Genomic DNA, 18,245 nt, shown 5'->3' on the forward strand with positions numbered 1-18,245 from the left:
TTCTACCTTTTGGCTATTGTGAATATTGCTTCAATAAACATGGGTGTACACGTATCTGCTTTCAGTTCTTTTTTATTTTTATTTAGAGAGAGAGAGGAAGGAAGAGAGACAGAGAGAGAGAAACATCAATTGGTTGGCTCCCATACATGCCCCAGCTGAGAATTGAACCCACAACCTGGATATATACCCTGTCTTGGAATGGAACCCATCACCTTTTGGTTTACGGGACAATGTTCCAACCAACTAAACCACATGGACCAGGGCCCTGCTTTCAATTCTATGTGTATAGACTTAGCAGGGGATCTGATGGTAATTCTATGTTTAAATTTTGAGGATCCACCGAATTGTTTTCCACAATGGCTGCACCATTTTACATTCCACCAGCAATGCAAGAAGTTTCCAATTTCTCCACCTTCTTGCCAACACTTGCTATTTTCTTGATTTTTTTTCATAATAACCATCCTAAGAAATATGAAAGTAAACTTTTTGTATTCATGTAGCCACTCACTGGCTATATTGTGGATTTTGAGCAGTTACTGACCCTTCTAGAGCCCAGTCCTGTCATCTGAGGGTCAGACTAGTTGGTTGCTATGGTCCCTAAGGATGGAGGTCATCTTTGGAGAGGGATGGGGGCATCCAAGACAACCCAGCTAATGTCCAACTCGGGCCAGAACGAATGATGCCTAGCACTGTGGATGCTAGCTAGTGAAGCAATCTGCACGCCACACATTAATTAGGGAAGAGCTGCCTGACTTGGTTTTCATATGGGTGGTTAATTAGGAAATTAAAGAGCTGGCGCTGGTCCCTACCCTGCCACTTACTTTCTGGGTTACCCTGGGAAGGTGACCTTCGTCCTGAGCCTCGGTCTTACCTTCTGTGAAACGGTAAAAATTTCTCTCCTGCCTGCCACTTCGAATGTCAGGACCTAGCAAGTTCATTTATGGCCCCAAAATTATCCCAGGACAAGTGCTTTGCAGGTTGTAAATATGTGGGATTTCTTCATTTGGTCTCTGAGAATAGGAGCATCATTTTATTCTCCATAAAGCTTCCGTGGACCCTCTTTTTGCAGTCCTGGTGTCCATGGCCTCTCCCTGCTGCGTCCCAGCACCTGCCACCTTCCTGGCCCCTGCTTTTAATTCTGTCCTACCCTCCCCTCATCATCTGTGTCTCTTTCATAGGCTCTTCTCCCTCCAGATTCAAGTTTCCCTTTAATCCAGTCCTTGACCCTTCATATGCCATCTCCTTGTCCTTCCTTCTAATCCATTGTCCCCAATATTAACTGCCTGTCGGACCTTCCCCCTTGGGAGTTCCAACCTCACCCCAAACTTCACATTCCCTCAAACCTGTTCTCCATTCTGCCTCTACTCTTATGACCCTTCTTTTCATTGCCCATGAGATTCCTCCCTGACATGGAAGCTGATTTAAAAGTCCTCGTGTGCAGTCTTCCAGCTAATACCGTGCAGCTGTTGTCTACCAAGTCTGTCTGACTCCAAAGCCCCTGGGATGCTCACCATCCCCTTCCTCTCAGGGAGACACAAGGCCACATGCACGCCATGCCGTTGGGTTTAAGGCTGAAGTTGAAGGCCACTGGGACATTTTTGGCCCTGATCATCGGGGTGGGATAGAATGGCACCTGGGTTCAGAGTGAGTCTCTCTGCGGTTGAGCGTGTGGCCTTGAATAATCACCTAATCAGCCTGCTCCTCAGTTTCCCCAGGATTCCCACTTGACCGGCTGACATGGGCATTAACTGAGATAACACATGTGAAAACACTTAGCACTTAGTGAAATCTGAATCTCGCGAGGGAAATGAGCAGAGTGGGCCGGTGCTTCCACTCTGTGCCCCAGGAACCCGAGACTGTGGCTGGCAGCACTTGACACATGGCCCGCTGAAGCAGTGTGGGGGCGCCCGGCCAGCCCTCGGGAGGAAATTGCCTCTTTGGATGACACAGCGCACTCCCGGCCACGCCCACTCCGCTGCTCAGAAACAATGCAAGTTGAAAAACCCCCATTCATGGGGTGGGTGGGTGACGAGGAGTTGACTCTGTAGCAGCTGCTAATTAGGAAATCCTACTCCCAGGCTGTGCTAGTGTCCCTGGTGATGCTGGTTCACAAACAGATGTTTCGGAACATTAGGACTCTACAGAAGTGGAAATTGTCAACTGGGGTTGGGGATGGGGGAGGGGGTGGTGACAGGGGCGGAGCAGGCCAAGCAATAAAACTGCCTTGTTAACTTAATCTCCAATCATGGTTCAAGGGAAAGTGATAGCCTGACCCAGGGGGCTGAGTAGAGAGGAAAGGATGGTATTTCCAGCTCAGAAGCTACCTGGGAAATTGGACATCTAGCCTTCAATATGAGGCTGGTGGGTGTGGTTCGGTTAACACAGGATGTGGGGGGATTTAAGCAGTTGTCTCTGACCATCAGGGCAGAGGGTGTCAGCGGTGAGGAGTGCCAGCTTCTGCGGAGCCTCGGGTGCCCCTCCATCCCAGCATCTCCCCTAAGTGTCTGGTGGGCACAGCTCTTCTTTTCACCCCCCATCTGGCCCAGGCTCTGCAGCCTGAGCATCCCTTCTCCTTCCCACTTCTCCCGGGCATTGCTCTTCTCCCCGAGACCTCTCCCTGCTGTGAGGGTCCCTGTTCAGTCCTGTCCACTTTCCTCTGAATTACTCTCCCACTCGGGGTTCAGACCTATGCTGAATAAGGAGCCACAAACCAGATTCAGCTACACTAGCCCGAAGCAACTCAGGGCTTCTGAAAGGATCTGCCCTATGACGTGAATAAATATTGTAGCATCTGACCCATCGTTCTCCCCGACATACAGCATGGAATGATGTAAAGCACCTGGATGTTCACAGTCAACTGAGACCTTGAGTGGCAGAGGGTGGGTTGGGTGCTGCCTGCCCCAGCTGCTTTGTTAATCCCTTGTCGGGGGCATAGTTCAAGGGCGATCGACGAAGTGGAGGGACATCCTGAGTTCAGTGGGGCAGCAGGATACTGCTCTTTGGAACTCTGGGCCAGTGACATCAGGGGCCAGTCATGCCAGAGGTGCTCACCCTGTGCCCCAAGGTCTCCCTGCACCTGCCAGGAGGGTGCCATGGAGCAGAGCTGGAGCCAGGCAGCACCCAGCAGCTGCTCAGCCAGCCTCCGTCCTTTCATCAGAATGCGCGCCTCACTTTCAGGAGGGCGTGGGCCTCCACCCCTGGGACCAGCTCTGGTCTGCTGCCTGGAGAAGGACTGGGAGACTGAGCCATGACTGGGTAGCAGTGCCTGCCAAAGCCGTCCCCACATGTTTGTTAAAAGTTGATAGACCTCAGTCCACTGAGCAGCTGTGATGTGTATAGCACCCACTATGTACCGGATACTGCTCAGAACTCTCGAGTGTACTGTTACAGCCCAGGGAGGTAGTACTCTTTTTTTTTTTTTAAATTTTGTTTTATTGCTTAAAGTATTACAAACAGTATTACATATGTCTCCTTTTTTCCCCCCTTGACAATCCCCTGGCCTCCCCTACCCCCCAGTGTCTTGTGTCCATTGGTTATGCTTATATGCATGCATACACGTCCTTCGGTTGATCTCTTACCCCTTTCCCCCCCCCCCCCGAACCCTCCCCGGCCTTCCCGCTGTAGTTTGATAGTCTGTTTGATGTTGCTCTGCCTCTGTATCTATTTTTGTTCATCAGTTTATAATGGTCTTAATTATCCATAAATGAGTGAGATCATGTGCTATTTTTCTTTTATTGACTGGCTTATTTCACTTAGCTTAATGCTCTTCAGTTCCATCCATGCTGTTGCAAATGGTAAGAATTCCTTCTTTTTTACAGCAGCAAAGTATTCCATCGTGTCAATGTACCACACTTTTCTAATCCATTCATCTACTGATGGGCACTTAGGCTGTTTCCACATCTTAGCTATGGTGAATTGTGCCGCTATGAACATAGGGATGCGTATATCCTTTCTGATTGGTGTTTCTGGTTTCTTGGGATACATTCCTAGCAGTGGGATCACTGGGGAGGTAGTACTTTTACTGTCCCCATTTTACAGATGAAGAAGCCAAGGCCCAGAGAAATCATGTATCTTGTCTAAGGTCATGGGCCTGTAAGAGGGAGAGCCAGAACTCTCATCCAGACAGCCTGACTTTCACCACAGTCTGTGTTACCAACTGCCTGTCTTACTAAGAAATGAAGGTCTAGATCTAGATGCAGGCAGGGAGCCGGAGGCAGGCTTTTTTCCTGTTAGATGAGAGGGTGTTTGCATAGGGAACACAGATTCACAAGGTACAGGTAAAGCAAGCGACTTTTTCACGTTGCCTCCTGTGTTCCTGGGGGGAGAAAGAGAAAGGTCCCCAGATAAAGGACAAACAGGTAAGTGTGTCTCACCAGTTTAGGCAGCTGTGGCCCCCGTGACCCGGGGAAGAGGGTGGAGGTGGCGTCTCAAACCAGCAGGTCTCTGAGGTCAGCAGGACCCGGAAGGGCAGCACTCACCAGGGTGACGTCTTGTCTGTGCTCTGGGGCGGTGGTCCCTGGTGCCTCTCCTGGATCAGGCCTCCAGCTCAGGCCACCGCTGGTGCTGAGAGAAGTTAAGCATCCAGAGGCTGACTGATCCAGACATAAGTAAAACCATCCGTCCTTCAGGTGAACAGTCACAAGCCACTCACATGCTTACATTTCAGAAATGGCACTAGAGCCCAAACCCACATATTAATTAGCAGGTTGCATGAACCAGCTTTATATTTAAGCCTACAGGCTTCACCTCCCTTAGGGGGCAGGTCTGGGGACCAAAGATAAGCCCATTACAAGGTGGCTTCTGGACCTGGAGATACCAAGATACCAACTTTTTTTGTTCTTTTTCTTAGGAGGTGCATTTTTTAAAAAGATGTGGTGTTTGTTTTTAATCCTCACCCAAGGACATGCCTAAATAGAGGGAGGGATGGAGCAAGCGAGAGAAAAATATCAGTGCAAGAGAGAAACAGCGGTCGGTTGCCTTCCAGGGTCAAACCCACAACCCTGACCAAGAATAGAACCAGCAACTTTTAGGTGCACAGGACGGCACTCCACACCACCGGGCCACTCCTGCCAGGCTTTAAACAATCTGTTTTTAATAACACAGGATCATATGACTTACTCTATTTTGTAATTTACGTTTTTACTTAATAATAGAGGGTGGGCATAATACATATTAAAACTATTAATAATATATTTTGGTCCGTTCTTTAAAATTTTATTTTCTCCTAATGAAGTTAACCAACTCCCTATTGCAGACATAGAAGGTTATTTCCAATTTTCATTTTTGTAAACAATGCTGTCATAAATTTTCTTATGCCTGAAACTTGTGTACTTCTTTAATGATTTCGTTGGAATTAATTTCCAGAAACGGAATCCCTGGGTCAAAATATAGGCCCATGTTTAAAGCTTTTGCGATGGGTTACAAAATTTCTTCCAAGAAAGAATGTGCTCACATGACATTGTTACCGACATCATACACAAGTGTCCGTTCTCAGGTGCACGGCATAGTGGTTAGGTAATCATATGCTTTCTAAGTGGTCCCCCCAGTATTTCAAGTACCTACTTGTCCAATTTCTCTATACCTATGATATAAGGTATAATTTTTTAAAACCATTGCCAATTTGATAGGAAAAGAAAATATATAAACATTTAAAAATGTCTTTTCTAGTTTGTATTATTTTATTTCTTTTCAACAATACTTTCATATATTTTTCTCCACTTATTTTCTTTTGTGAATCATGCATTCATGTTCTTTGTCTACGAGATGTACACTTGGGGATGTGAAAGAGTTCTTCATGGATTACGAATGCTAAACTTTTAGCATGTACTGCAGACATTTACCCCGGTTTGTTACTCAACTTTTATAAAATTTTACTTTTATCCAACTTATACATAGTATACAAATCAAGTATGTACTTATGAAGCTGTTATAGAAACCCTGCCCACTGCTCCTATCATTATTTTCTGCTCCCTAGAATCCACCATTTTCAACCCTTTTAACTGATTCTCTTAGTAATTACATCCAGATCTGTAAATAACATGCTTCTGTTGCTATTTATTGATTTTTTTTTGTTTTGTTTTGGTTTTAGGCAATAGTCATAGATTTATCTCAATGGAAATTTTATATCATTTCAAGCTATACCATTCAGAAGTGACATATTCTATTCTATTTCTCTTCCTTACGGTTCAATTTGAAGAACTTCAAAATGCCTTGCTGACACGATTTAAAGTTACCTTTCTCCTACAATGTGATTCTGATTGCACCCTCCCAATTTATGTACTGTTGTTATCCAGGATTTGCTCTGTCTTATTTTGTTAATCCCACAAGTGAGAAATTGTTTTATAAATCCATTATTTCTTTATATTTATGAACATATTTACCATTTTCTTTGCGCGTTATTTCTTCTTGCATCTCAAAGCTTTCATCCAGGGTTATTTTTCTTCTGCTTAAAATAAATTCTCCATAATTTCCTTTTAGTGGCTGTGGTTGATAAACTCAAATTTGACTGAAATGTTTCTATTTTGAAACACAGTCTTCAAGATGTTTTTCAAAGATAGTTTTGCCGAGTATTCAATTCTGTTTTTCCTCTCTCAGCACATTGAAACTATTTATCCAATGTCTTTTGGCTTCCATGGCTGCTGTTGGAAAGTCAGCAGTTAGACTGTCATCTTCTATAGATGGCTTGTCATTTTTTTAATGTGGGAGTTTTTAAGACCTATTTTTTTTTCTGTGATTTTCTGCAGTTTCACTATGACAGGGGTTTATATTTCTTTTTTTATTTAGGTCTCCAAGGTTTGTTGGGCTTCCTTACTGTGAGGATTCATACTTTTTATTAGTTCTGTAAAATTCTCAGCCATTACCCTGTGGAATATTGCCATTTCTGCTTGATTTCTCTTCTCCTAGAACCCCAGTTAGATATATGTGGGACTTTCTCAATTTATCTTCTTTTTGTATCTGCACCTGGTTTTCATATTGACTGTCTTTTTATGTTCATCTGGGCATTCTCTTGCTGTTTGTCTTGTAATTCTTAATTCTCTTTTCACCCATATTTAATCCACTGTTGCATTTCCTAATTTTAATTATTATATTATTTCATTTCTAGAATTTCCACTTAGGCTTTTAAAGAAGACATTATTTATCATGTTTTTCTCTCATTTTCAATTTCTTAGTTATTTTCATGTAGTTTTATATACTTATATTTTTTGTCTGATAATTCCAGTATTTAAAGTCTTTGCTTGTCCAGTTTGCTGACTTGTGTCCATGGATACCTTTTCCCTTGTATATTTTGTGATTTTTTTTTTTTACTGTGATCTCTTATTCCTTAGAATTTTTCAGTAAATGATGAAATTGGATTGTGGCCATATTCATTTAGAGAACATTCACATTTGTTTCTGCCAGGTACCTGAAGGCACTGTATATCAGAACCACTATTTCCCCCTAGTGTGTGTGTGTGTGTGTGTGTGTGTTCAAGACCACTTTTAAGCACATTTGGCTTGAGTTGTACCCGACATAGATATTTTGAGTTTGTGCTGCATTTGCACATGAGGGTCAGCTCTATGGTTACACATTCTCGGCTGAGATCTATTTTCCTTTTACCTAAGATCAAGATGGAAGGACCTTGCTGTCTTCCTCCTGGCGGACAGGTTGGTTTCTGCTTGCCTGACACCCAGGGTGTAGCTCTGGCTCCAGCTTCACACCGCAGTGTCCTCTCAGACTCCCTCCCTGAGAGTTTTGTCTTTGTCTCTTGCATCCTCGTAGCTCTCAGAACAGAATTTCAAGGTCACGAATGTTGAGCAGGTGCCTCAGGGAAGCTGCCAGCTTCAGAGTTAGCTTACCGCCCCCCCCCCCTCCTGAATTTCAGTTCTTGCTTCATTTTTGGCCTCAGAAAATTAAATTCTTTACTTCTTGTCAACACAACAATACATTTGGATATATATATATATTTTTTTAAATATTTTATTCAGCATTTTGTATTTAGTGGCAAGGTTATTTGGGATACCTCAGGACTGTCATCTGTCTATCTTTTAGTTTTGTTTATAGTGTGCATGTTTTTTCTTCTTCCAGGGAGAGAGTGTGGTTCCGTGCCAGCCATGTCCTGTTTCCTGGGGCTATTCTTTTCCTTTTGGAGACTGCAGTGGGATTCCTTGACTTGACTGGGGTCTGGGACTTCCACTCCTTATCCCTAAAGAAGCGGGCATTGCTGCCTCCTTGGAGGCCCAGCTACATAAGCCTCATATTCATCTCAGGGAATAATGGAGCTAAATTCATTTCCTTATCTTTGCTCATGGCTTGCCAGCTTTGGGGCATGGGTTTTGAGTCCCTTCTATCTTCCTGTAATCACCTTTTTTTTTTGGCTTTTGAGGATAATGTCTCTCATTGTACCAAGAGGATGGAGAAAGCATCCTCAAACCCTTTCACCTCCTCTTGGGAGGCCAGCTTGCCTCAGCAGCTCAGACAGGAAGAACGAAGGGAACATGTCATATGGGTCACTGCTCTTCACAATCCGAGTCTCAAATTCAATTTAGGGACTTTGCAGCTGCCTCTGGAAACATCCCTCCACATCCCATTTCTGAGCGAGTTTGTGCCTTGCCTGTGGGGGGCTGGGCCCCAGAGGAGTACAGATGCCCAAACAACTCCCCCCTCCCTCTCCCCCGCCTTTCAGGAAGCTTCTGTTAATTTTCACTTACAGGAAACAGAATAGGAAGCATGAACACAGTAATCTCAAGGGATTGGGGAGGAAATGATTCCCTTAGGAAAGTTTGTCAGAATCTCTTATGGAAGTTTTCATAATCACCACCCTTCCAACCCCACTGCTCCTGGTAGGTGTAGTCCAGAGTGGGGAAATGTTGAGAACGATCGATCTAGAATTGCACTGTCCACTGTGGTAGCTATTGTGGCTATTGAGCTCTTAAAGCATGGCTCATAAAATACTCACTGGATTTTAAAGCTTTAATACAAAAAATGCAGATATCTCAATAATTTTTTAAAATATATTTCTTTATTGATTTCATAGAGGAAGGGAGAAGGAGAGAGAGATAGAAACATCAATGGTGAGAAAGAATCATTGATCGGCTGCCGCCTGCACGCCCCCTACTGAGGATTGATCCTGCAACCCAGGCATGTGCCCTTGGCTGGAATCGAACCCGGGACCCTTCAGTCCACAGGCTGACGCTCTATCCACTGAGCCAAGCCGGCCAGGGCATCAATACTTTTTACATCAATTAGATATTGCGATGGTACTATTTTGGATGTCAGGTTAAATAAAATATTTATTCGAATTAATTCCACCAGTCTCTTTTCACTTTTTAAATGTGGCCACTAGAAAATTTAAAGTGACATCTGTGATATGCCTTCTCGGGTTGGACTTGGGTGTCCACCCACCTGCCCTGACTCTGACCTCTCTGCCTTGATGCATGACCTTGACACTACAAGACGATTTCCTCGGTGCCCAATTTTACCCTCAACTTTAACTTCATCCTCACAGCATTTCTAACCAATGTCCTCTTTGTGATCATCTTGGGTGATGTGGAAGTAAATGACCACTTAACGTGTTTTCTAATAGACATTCCTAGTTTATAGACGTCAAGTAATAGTCCATCCTCATAGGCAGCATTTCCTCAGCCCCTCTGAACTGGAAGTGAGAACAGGATTGGCTCCGACACTCCTCTTCGGCACTTTCCCTTCCAGCTGAGCACAGCCGAGAATGAGGGCTTGGGCTTCAAGCTGGCTTCCTGGTGACTTCGGCAAAGTGGGGGGGAAAAGAGCGCCTACCTCCCATAAGTGCAAGGATTACATGAACGGGTGCATGTGAAGCGTGTACATTAGTGATTGGCGCACACACACACGATTCCCTTTATTATTAATTTTAACAAAATGAGGTCATACTCTAAATTCTATTTTGAAGCCTGTTGTTTTAACTCACTGGTATCTGTAGAATATATTTTATAACGTAGTTTTTAATGACCTCATGTATCCTTTCATATGGATATACTGCAGCTGGCTTAATTGATCTGCTATAGGAATTTTAGGTTCTTCCTCTCCCTCTCCCTCTCCCTCTCCTTCTCCCTCTCCCTCTCCTTTCTTTCTTTCTTCCTCCATTCCTGTGAAGCTACTGCATCAAACCCATGTACATTACTAAGGTTTTGGTAAAATGGCCAAATCCTCACATGTTTTCCCAGAACGATGCATGTCCCACCTCCTGCCTACAAGAGTAGGTGTGGGATTAAGGGCTGCCAGCTTTTCCCCACTCCCACGGAGAAGGCCCAGTTCACAGCCTTGTGCTGATGAAGACCTGCCTTCCCTCTGCTCACACCTGACCTGCGTCCCCTGCCCCTCCCTGAGCCTGCCCAGCTGCCAGAGGTTCCGGTCCGCTTCCCTGAGCCCCACGTGGGTCTCTCTCAGTTTCCATCATTCATTCCACGTGCTGTAAAATTTAGTCCGATACACTATTCATGCTTCCTAATTTCTCCCACTGGATTGATTGTAAGAATAATTACTGTGGGGGATGGAGGCGGGGAGAGAAGTGAAAATATTATCCTTGAATCCACTTTTTCCGGACAAAGCTGCTCGTGGTTTCTGAAGGCTCCTTTCTCTTTCCAGAAGCCAGCGCGTTCTCACCGATCCCTTTTCTGTTTGTTTCAGCTGCTGTAAGGAACCACTGGCCAGAAGGCAGCACCGAGCCCCACGCAGCAAACGTCACCTTTGATCAGAATCCAGTGGGCTTTTCCACGTTGGCCTCCGAGGAGGGGGTGAAGGTTCAGACCCCCGACCAGAGCCACGCTCCTTCAGATGCTCCAGAAAACTTCACTCTGCACACTGAGACAGCAGCTGCTGGAGGAACAAACCCCTTCCGGAGGAGAACAGAGGTCCCCACGGCCCCTGCTGGGCCCGAGCGAGCCACGGCTCCGACTTCCCCGAGCAGCACCTCAGGTGAGTCTGTGCTGATGCCGCCGGCTTCGTGTAGGTCGAGCCCTAGAAAACCATTTCTGCCGGTCTCCTCTCTCCCTCCCTGAGCCAGGGCACCATCGCGGGGTCCTGGGTGGGGATCGGCCCTGTGACTTGGGCTGAGTGAACCGCGTTAGAAGTATCAACCAGACCAGGGTGCCGATTTGCTAAGGCCTGACCAGTCCCATAGAGCCTACATTCAGGGCCGGTTTGAATGCAAACAGCGTTCAGTGACCCCGCCACACGCTGCGAGTATGAGAGGCGCCACGTGTGGTGGTGGTGGTGATGGTGATGGTGTGTGTGTGTGTGTCAACGTGGCTCAAATGGATGTTCCTGCTCCAGTCTGCACAGCTGGCGGTTTGCTGTTTTTAGCAAAGGATTTCAAGCAGGGGCCGGGGCTGGATGAACAAGATTTGATTGAGGAAGGGAAGCCAGAAAATGAGCGCTGATTAAGTCTTTGCGACACACAGCGTGTCTGGTCTCAGTCCTTACATTATCCTCCGCGTAGGAATTTGGAAACTGAAGCTCAGAGAAGTCAGTCCATCCAAAGGGTGTACAGTGGGGCCTTGACTTACGAGCTTAATTCGTTCCGAGACCGAGCTCATTAAGGAGCTCATTAACTCAAATTACTCTTTCAACTCAATGCAAAAAATCGGCCGAGAGGCAGCTGGTATCTCAAAAAACTCGTTAGTTGGGACACTCGTAAGTCAAGGCCCCACTGTAGGTCCAACAGCTAACAGTCCGAGCTGGGATCTGAGCCCCAGTCTGTGTATCTGAGCGAGATGCCAGAGCAGCTGAGGGGTGGGCGCCTGGACCACCTGAGGGACGCTACAGAGGAGAGAAGCGGGGGCTCTTTGTGGGGCTGCAAGGCCAGCAGCCTCCCTGGGGGGAGGCGTGAGTCACAGAGGAGAGGAGCAGCGGGTAGGAGGTTGTGTGGGTGGAGTTAGGGACAAGTGTGGAGGACTTGAAAAGGCTGCAGTTAAGATTTGCTATTGTGGCCAGAGTTCCTGAAGGTTTCTGATCCAGCAGTGACAGGATTAAAGTGAGTCTGGGGAGGAGTCAGCTGGCAGGCAGGTATAAGCGGTCTGGGGAGGGAGGTGGGTTGAAGGGAACCTGGAGTCAGGGGGGCCAGGTTCTGACTGGGAGGTCTGCTGGTGGGACATTCTTTGTTGCTGTTTGCTTTCAGCCTTGGGAAGGCTTCCCCTGCCAGCCAGCAGCCCAGGGTCAGAAGGAAGAGGTGCCCCTTCTCACCCAGAGAACAGAACCTCCTGGGGTTTCCCGGCGAGGGAGAAGGGGCTCCCCAAAGGAGTGACCGTGCAGACCCCTGTGGCCACTTCAGTGTTGAGCCAGTCCTCTCGTTCTGCGTTGGAGACGGGAGAAGAGGCCTCACTCCCCAGGAAGGGAAATTCCCCGGAGCCAGAGCCATCCTGGCTGCTGTTCTCCAGGACCTCAGCGTCCTTCCCGCCCTCAGGTCACTCCACAGGTGAGCCCCCGTCCAGCCTGCCGCTTGGAAGTCAGTCAGAATAGAAGTAACAGAATAGAAGTAAATAGACGTGTATAGCCAGACTTGCATGTCACAGGGGCCAAGGGGGACAGACATTAAGCACAAATGCAAAGTATTTGGGGTAAAAGCGCAACCCACACAATTTCTCTCAGTATTGAAGTTCATCTTTAAAATACGTTTTCTTTAACTAAGGAGGGAAATAGCTGGTCTGGCGGCTGCTCTAGGCCTTTCTGTCCACCAGCCCCCGCTTTTCCCTTTCCCCCCGAATTCATACACATACATACATACATACATAGCAAAGTCTAAGTGTTGCTGGTGTGAATTCTTGCACACAAGGCCACATGCCGGAGGGAATGAAGTGGTGAGCATGGTATCATTTGATTAGGAGTTAGATTTGTTGTTCTTCACTGTTGCAAAAGTTTCTGTCAGTGGCAAAGATAACAGATACGCATTTTTCTAGGCATCATTTTAAAAAAAATATGTTTTTTATTGATTTCAGAGAGAGGAAGGGAAAGAGAGACAGAAACATCAATGATGAGAGGGAATCATTGATCGGCTGCCTCCTGCACACCCCCTACTGGGGATCGAGTCCGCATTCTGGGCATGTGCCCTGACCAGGAATGGAACCGTGACCTCCTGGTTCATGTGTCAACACTCAATCATTGAGCCATACTGGCCAGGCTAAGCATCATTTTTTTAACATCCTACAATGCAGGTGTTTGCAAGGCTGCAGGAGTGGAGTCCTCGCCTCTCTGCTGTTTCAGTTCCTACTCATCAGTTAAGTCTCGCTCAGATGTTTCTGTCTCCACGAAGCCTTTCTTCAGCCCCTGATCCTGTGTCACGCTAGGTTATCTCATGCCTGTCTGCCCCGATGGCTCATAATCCTCTTGAGCACATTGGCGGTGCCTATTACTTCTCTTAGATGCCCCACTGCCCCGGAACAGGTATGGGTGATAAGTCACGGGGAGCAGTATATGCCCAAATATCACCCAGTCCCAGGCCAACGAGAATGTTGGGAACGGCCCACCTTTGCTCTTCCCGGAGGTTTTGCGCCGACTCGGTGCACGGCGCAGGTGCTTTCATCCCTGTGCCCAGGGAGCAGGACAGAGAGGGTTGCAGACATCCTTGGGAAATAGAAGTTAGGCTGCTTTAGAACTTGCCGCTTCAGAATGTTTAGGGGTCAGAGGTTTTTAGAAGTACTTTGCAAGACTAGGGGTTTGGGTTTATGTCATCAAAGTAAAAGCCGAGTCCAGCGGTCCTTTCTGCAATGCCTATTTAAAGCCACCAGTTCCTCTCCCGTGTACTCTGAACCCCGTTTCCTGCTCCCCGGGATGTGTGTGATTTACGATTCGTGTCTTTCGGAGATTGCTTTTTAAAGATCGTTCTCAAACGTTGGTCAGATCAGATGAAAGCTGCGGTCCTTTCCAGCTTCAGAGTCCTGTGGTTCGGTGGTTTACAACCAGCTTCACTAACTGGTGGACAGGAAGCATTTTTGAAGAAGCCACACTTCGGTTCTGATCAGGGTCATTTAATATTTATAAGTTAAATGCAGCCCACGACTGTGGTATATTTGAAAATCAGCTGATGTTTCTAACTTTACTGCACTTGACTCTGTAGTCCCCTGTATTTTTCCACATTAAAAAATAATAATAATACTTGGTCTTCAGATTCCTTTGAGAACCTCATACTACTAATTTTAAAGAGTAGTACCCTGTCTTTCCAGTTCTTGAGTCTTTCACTGAGCATTTCTCTTCCTTCTCCATGAACTGGATGTTCTATGCTGGGTGGAGTCCCACCTCCTTCTTAGGTGCTGAAGAGGGAGTTGCTGCTATTAAATGAGGGGATAGCCAGGCACCCAGGAAGTCCAGATCCAGCCACCAGCCTCCTTTCCTCCCTGTGGGGATGCAGAGGGGACAGGCACAGGGACCTAAAGCCAACTGGGGAACAAAGCTCTGCTTCACTCACCTGCTAACTAGAGCTCTGGTGTGCCTCCTCCCTCCCATTGCATCTACATCCTGAGGTTTTACTATCTCTTTCTGGCCACAGGATCCGGAAGCTCCAGGCACGCGGGCAGGAGTGCTGAGAGGGCTGGCGGGACTTGTCAGGAGCAGACTGGCGTTGCCGGCCCAGCTGGCCGATCTGTAGAACAGAAGAGAAGAGGAAGTGTGGCGGGGGTGGGTGGGGGTGGGGAGGGGGTGGCCACTCCATACACTAATAAATGTGGCTCAGTGAGGCCCTGGCGCTTACACGGGTCAGATGAGTGGTGCTCCTCACGGGGGTCAATAGGGTGGCAGCCAGGAGCCCAGCCCAGGGAGAATGGGGCTCCTTATTTGAAACATGAAGGGATGAGAACAGATGATCCTGAAGAGTCTTTCTAGAGTCAGCATCTGTTACTCCGAACACACCAGCCTTTTCACTCGGTGCCTCCTTTCACCCCTCACTCTGCCGCACAGAAGCAGGCACGTGACACATCCTCTTCTGAGGCTCGGGGAGCCAGGAGTTATTTGCTTCCCACAAGAAATCATATGCCAACAAACGGATGCATGCAAGCAGGTGTAGGCCCAGAGAGCTAAACCAGATTTAGAACAAGAGATGGGAAGCCATTTGAAATTATTTTTCTTGCTGCTTTACTTTTTTTTGCTGCTTTATATCTTCCTGTACTTTCCATAATGACCATGTATTATCCTATATAATAAAAGCCTAATATGCTAAGTGTCTGGTTGTCCGGTCAGCTGTTCAACCTATCAAAGCATAATATGCTAATGATATGCTAAGGCCGCTCAACTGCTCGCTATGACATGCACTGACCACCAGGGGGCAGCCTACTGGTCAACCAGTCACTATGATGTGCACTAACCATCAGGGGGCAGATGCTCTAACCAGTAGCTTAGCTTGATTCTGGGGTCCGGCAGGTCGGGACTGAGCAAGACGGGCCAGACACACCCTGGAGCCCTCCTGCAGTCCTTCCCTGGCTGGCCAACCTCCTGCATCCCTCCCCAGCCCTGATTGTGCACTGGTGGGGTCCCTTGGCCTGACCTGTGCCCTCTCACAATCCAGGACCCCTTGGGGGATGGGAACAACTGGTCACTATGATGCACACTGACCACCAGTGGGCAGATGCTTAATGCAGGAGCTGCCCCTTAGTGGTCAGTGCGCTCCCACAGGGGGAGCGCCGCTGAGCCAGAAGCCGGGCTCACAGCTGGCGAGCACAGCAGTGGTGGCAGGAGCCTCTCTATCTCTGCGGCAGTCAGACATCCCCCAAGGGCTCCCGGACTGTGAGAGGGCACAGGCTGGGCTGAGGTACCCCCTGAGTGCACGAATTTCATGCACCGGGCCTCTAGTTTAACCATAAAGGGAAAAAACTAAGTAAAGCAACTGACAGGGGAAAACAGTTTCTCTTTTGAAGGTGGAAAGAGATATGTGTGTGTTGAATTGTGTGAGAGCAGCTACAATGGAGCACTAAATTTAGTGCCAAGCTTCCTGGAAACCAGGGCACAAAGGGAAACTGGGTGGGGCATGAGATTGTTGTCTGATAAGGTAAGCATACAATTCCATCCATGGGCATAAGTGTTTTGGGGGCAGTAAATTCTAAGAGGAATATTTATATACGCAATGCTGAGAATCATAATAGAAAATGCCATCAGTTGCAGGTTTGTGGAAATAGCGCTCATGTTCTTTAGAAGGTGGTATTTTCTATAGATTCTCAGTTGGAGCTGAGGGTGTAATAATGGATCTCGACTCATGAAAGTATTTCTGTGGGCGCTGAGCTAATGTGGTCCAGGTAAATTGCTTTGTGGTGATTTCACTTTGTAAAGAAAGAGAGCGTAAGTCAGGGCGAGTTAGCATGTCTTTCTCAAATATGAGCTGCTTCAGCTAGATTTTTGGCAGGTCCTGGGTAATAGTCAAGCCAAGGTTGAGCATTCTGGTGCATGCCCGAGGCTCCCGTGTTTGTGCTGGGATAGGAGACTGACCCACACACTTGACCAGCCGAGGAGTCCTTCTCTTCACCTCCCGAGAGGGTTCCGTGAGATTACGCGTACGAAGTACTTCCTTGCACAGTCTATGAAGGTGCATATAAAGCACTGGCATGTCGCAATTGGTCAGCAGGGGCAGCTTTTAATAGTGATGACAGTGAGTTGACGAAGCAAATGTTCCACAGCGCCCTCGGGGTCAGGGAAAACACAGCCCCTTTCCTTTTGTGACTGTCAGCATCGGGGCCTGTTGTCATTGTGTTTCTGTCCATGGCTTCGCTGGACAGGTAGCCAGGCTGAGCCCAGTACAACCACCGCCGCACATTGAATCGATGAAATAATAAAGTTTACTGGGAACACAGTGCTTTGGAAGAGCACCCGGCAACCCGAAGAGGCTGTAACTTGGTGGATTTAGACGATAACTAATGCAGTGAGGCCCAAGGAGCTCAGCGGTTGAGTGAGGATTTGGGGTGTATCTGTATACAGCAGGGGTCCTCAAACTACGGCCTGCGGGCCACATGCAAATACAAATATTGTATTTGTTCCCGTTTTGTTTTTTTACTTCAAAATAAGATGTGCAGTGTGCATAGGAATTTGTTCATAGTTTTTTTTTTTAAATTATAGTCCGGCCCTCCAATGGTCTGAGGGACAGTGAACTGGCCCCCTGTTTAAAACGTTTGAGGACCCCTGATCTACAGCATGCTTTCCTTGTGTTATCCTAAGGAGGTTTTGTTTTGAGCAGAGGTGGGTTTGGGTAAGCTGGGACTCTGTTTCTGTGCCTGGCTCTTTCTTTTCCCTTGTTTTAATGACTGGTTGTATGGGTCGCCTGCGTCTTCATTTTGCCTTCACAAAGGTCCGGTGACTGGAGCTGCCGGCCGTGGGCTGTGCTGTGGGCATAGCTGGTGCTATGGTTTGTACGCGAGTACGAGGAAGCTTTGTGTTTCCTACGCTCTTTCTAATTATACTTAATATTTATTTGCGCTTTTTGGTCAGAACTGCACATAGGACTGGCCTTCATGGAAACATTTATAATGAGAACTTTCTTTTTTCTTTCCTGGGTCATACTTAACAGCTTGAACCCTTGCATTATAAGGTATAGAGTCCTTTTCATTATTTTTGGCTGAGAAAGAAAAATGACACTCTTTTTTTTTTTTTGGCCTTTGGATCTCGCCTGCATGTTTCGTCCCACTTCCCAAGCTTTCCTGCAGGCGATTCCTGTTTGGAGGGAGGGTTTTGGCGTGCCCTCTGGGGCCTGTGCCCAGGGTGCCCTGCGGAACGATCTTTGTGAGCAAGCGACCCGGGCAGACCGTGCGTTTTGAACAACGGTGTATAATACAGTTCGTAGAGGTTCCTGATGATTAACCCAGTCCCTGCCATCGGCTCATCAGAAAAAGTGTTCCCAGCCTGGAGTCCTCAATCTCCTAGGGAACCTTGTAGAATGTAAACTTGGGAGCTGCTTCCAGTGCCTGACGAGGTGAAGCACAAGAATGGAGCCTGTTTGCTTTGGGCTGGAACTAAATCAGTGGGGTAACAAGGACGGTCTCCTGCTGGTTAGAAACTCTCTTACTTAATAAATGCATTTCAGTCCCTGGTCTTTCAAACCATAAGATTCCTGGTTGCCCGGCGGTGGGAAATAATAGCGAACCCTTGGTGGTGGCAGGCTGCGAATTGCTGTTCTGGGCGGTGCTCCTGCTGGGCAGAGCCGAGGCCTCCTCAGTGGAGACCTGGAGCTGGGTGCCGGGGAACGGCTCATTGCATTCGTTTTGTATGTATGGGTTTTCTTCCGTAATAGCATTTGAACATAAGGTTACGGCTGCTAAAATAAA

The 18,245-nt window shown here is 47.2% G+C and overlaps 1 protein-coding gene across 1 annotated transcript in view; it reads left to right on the forward strand.

The window, feature by feature from the left end:
* Positions 1-18,245, forward strand: part of HEG1 (heart development protein with EGF like domains 1) — a gene marked incomplete at its 5' end in the record, with an annotated part of 88,936 nt that overhangs the window by 17,068 nt on the left and 53,623 nt on the right. Inside the window, 2 exons of the mRNA XM_081085407.1 lie at positions 10,642-10,929; positions 12,131-12,427. Coding sequence (XP_080941533.1) covers positions 10,642-10,929; positions 12,131-12,427 — 585 coding nt within the window. The remainder of the gene's footprint in view (positions 1-10,641; positions 10,930-12,130; positions 12,428-18,245) is intronic.

Source organism: Myotis nattereri (assembly GCF_964212035.1).
Source record: "Myotis nattereri genome assembly, chromosome: 3".
Taxonomy (NCBI): Eukaryota; Metazoa; Chordata; class Mammalia; order Chiroptera; family Vespertilionidae; genus Myotis; species Myotis nattereri.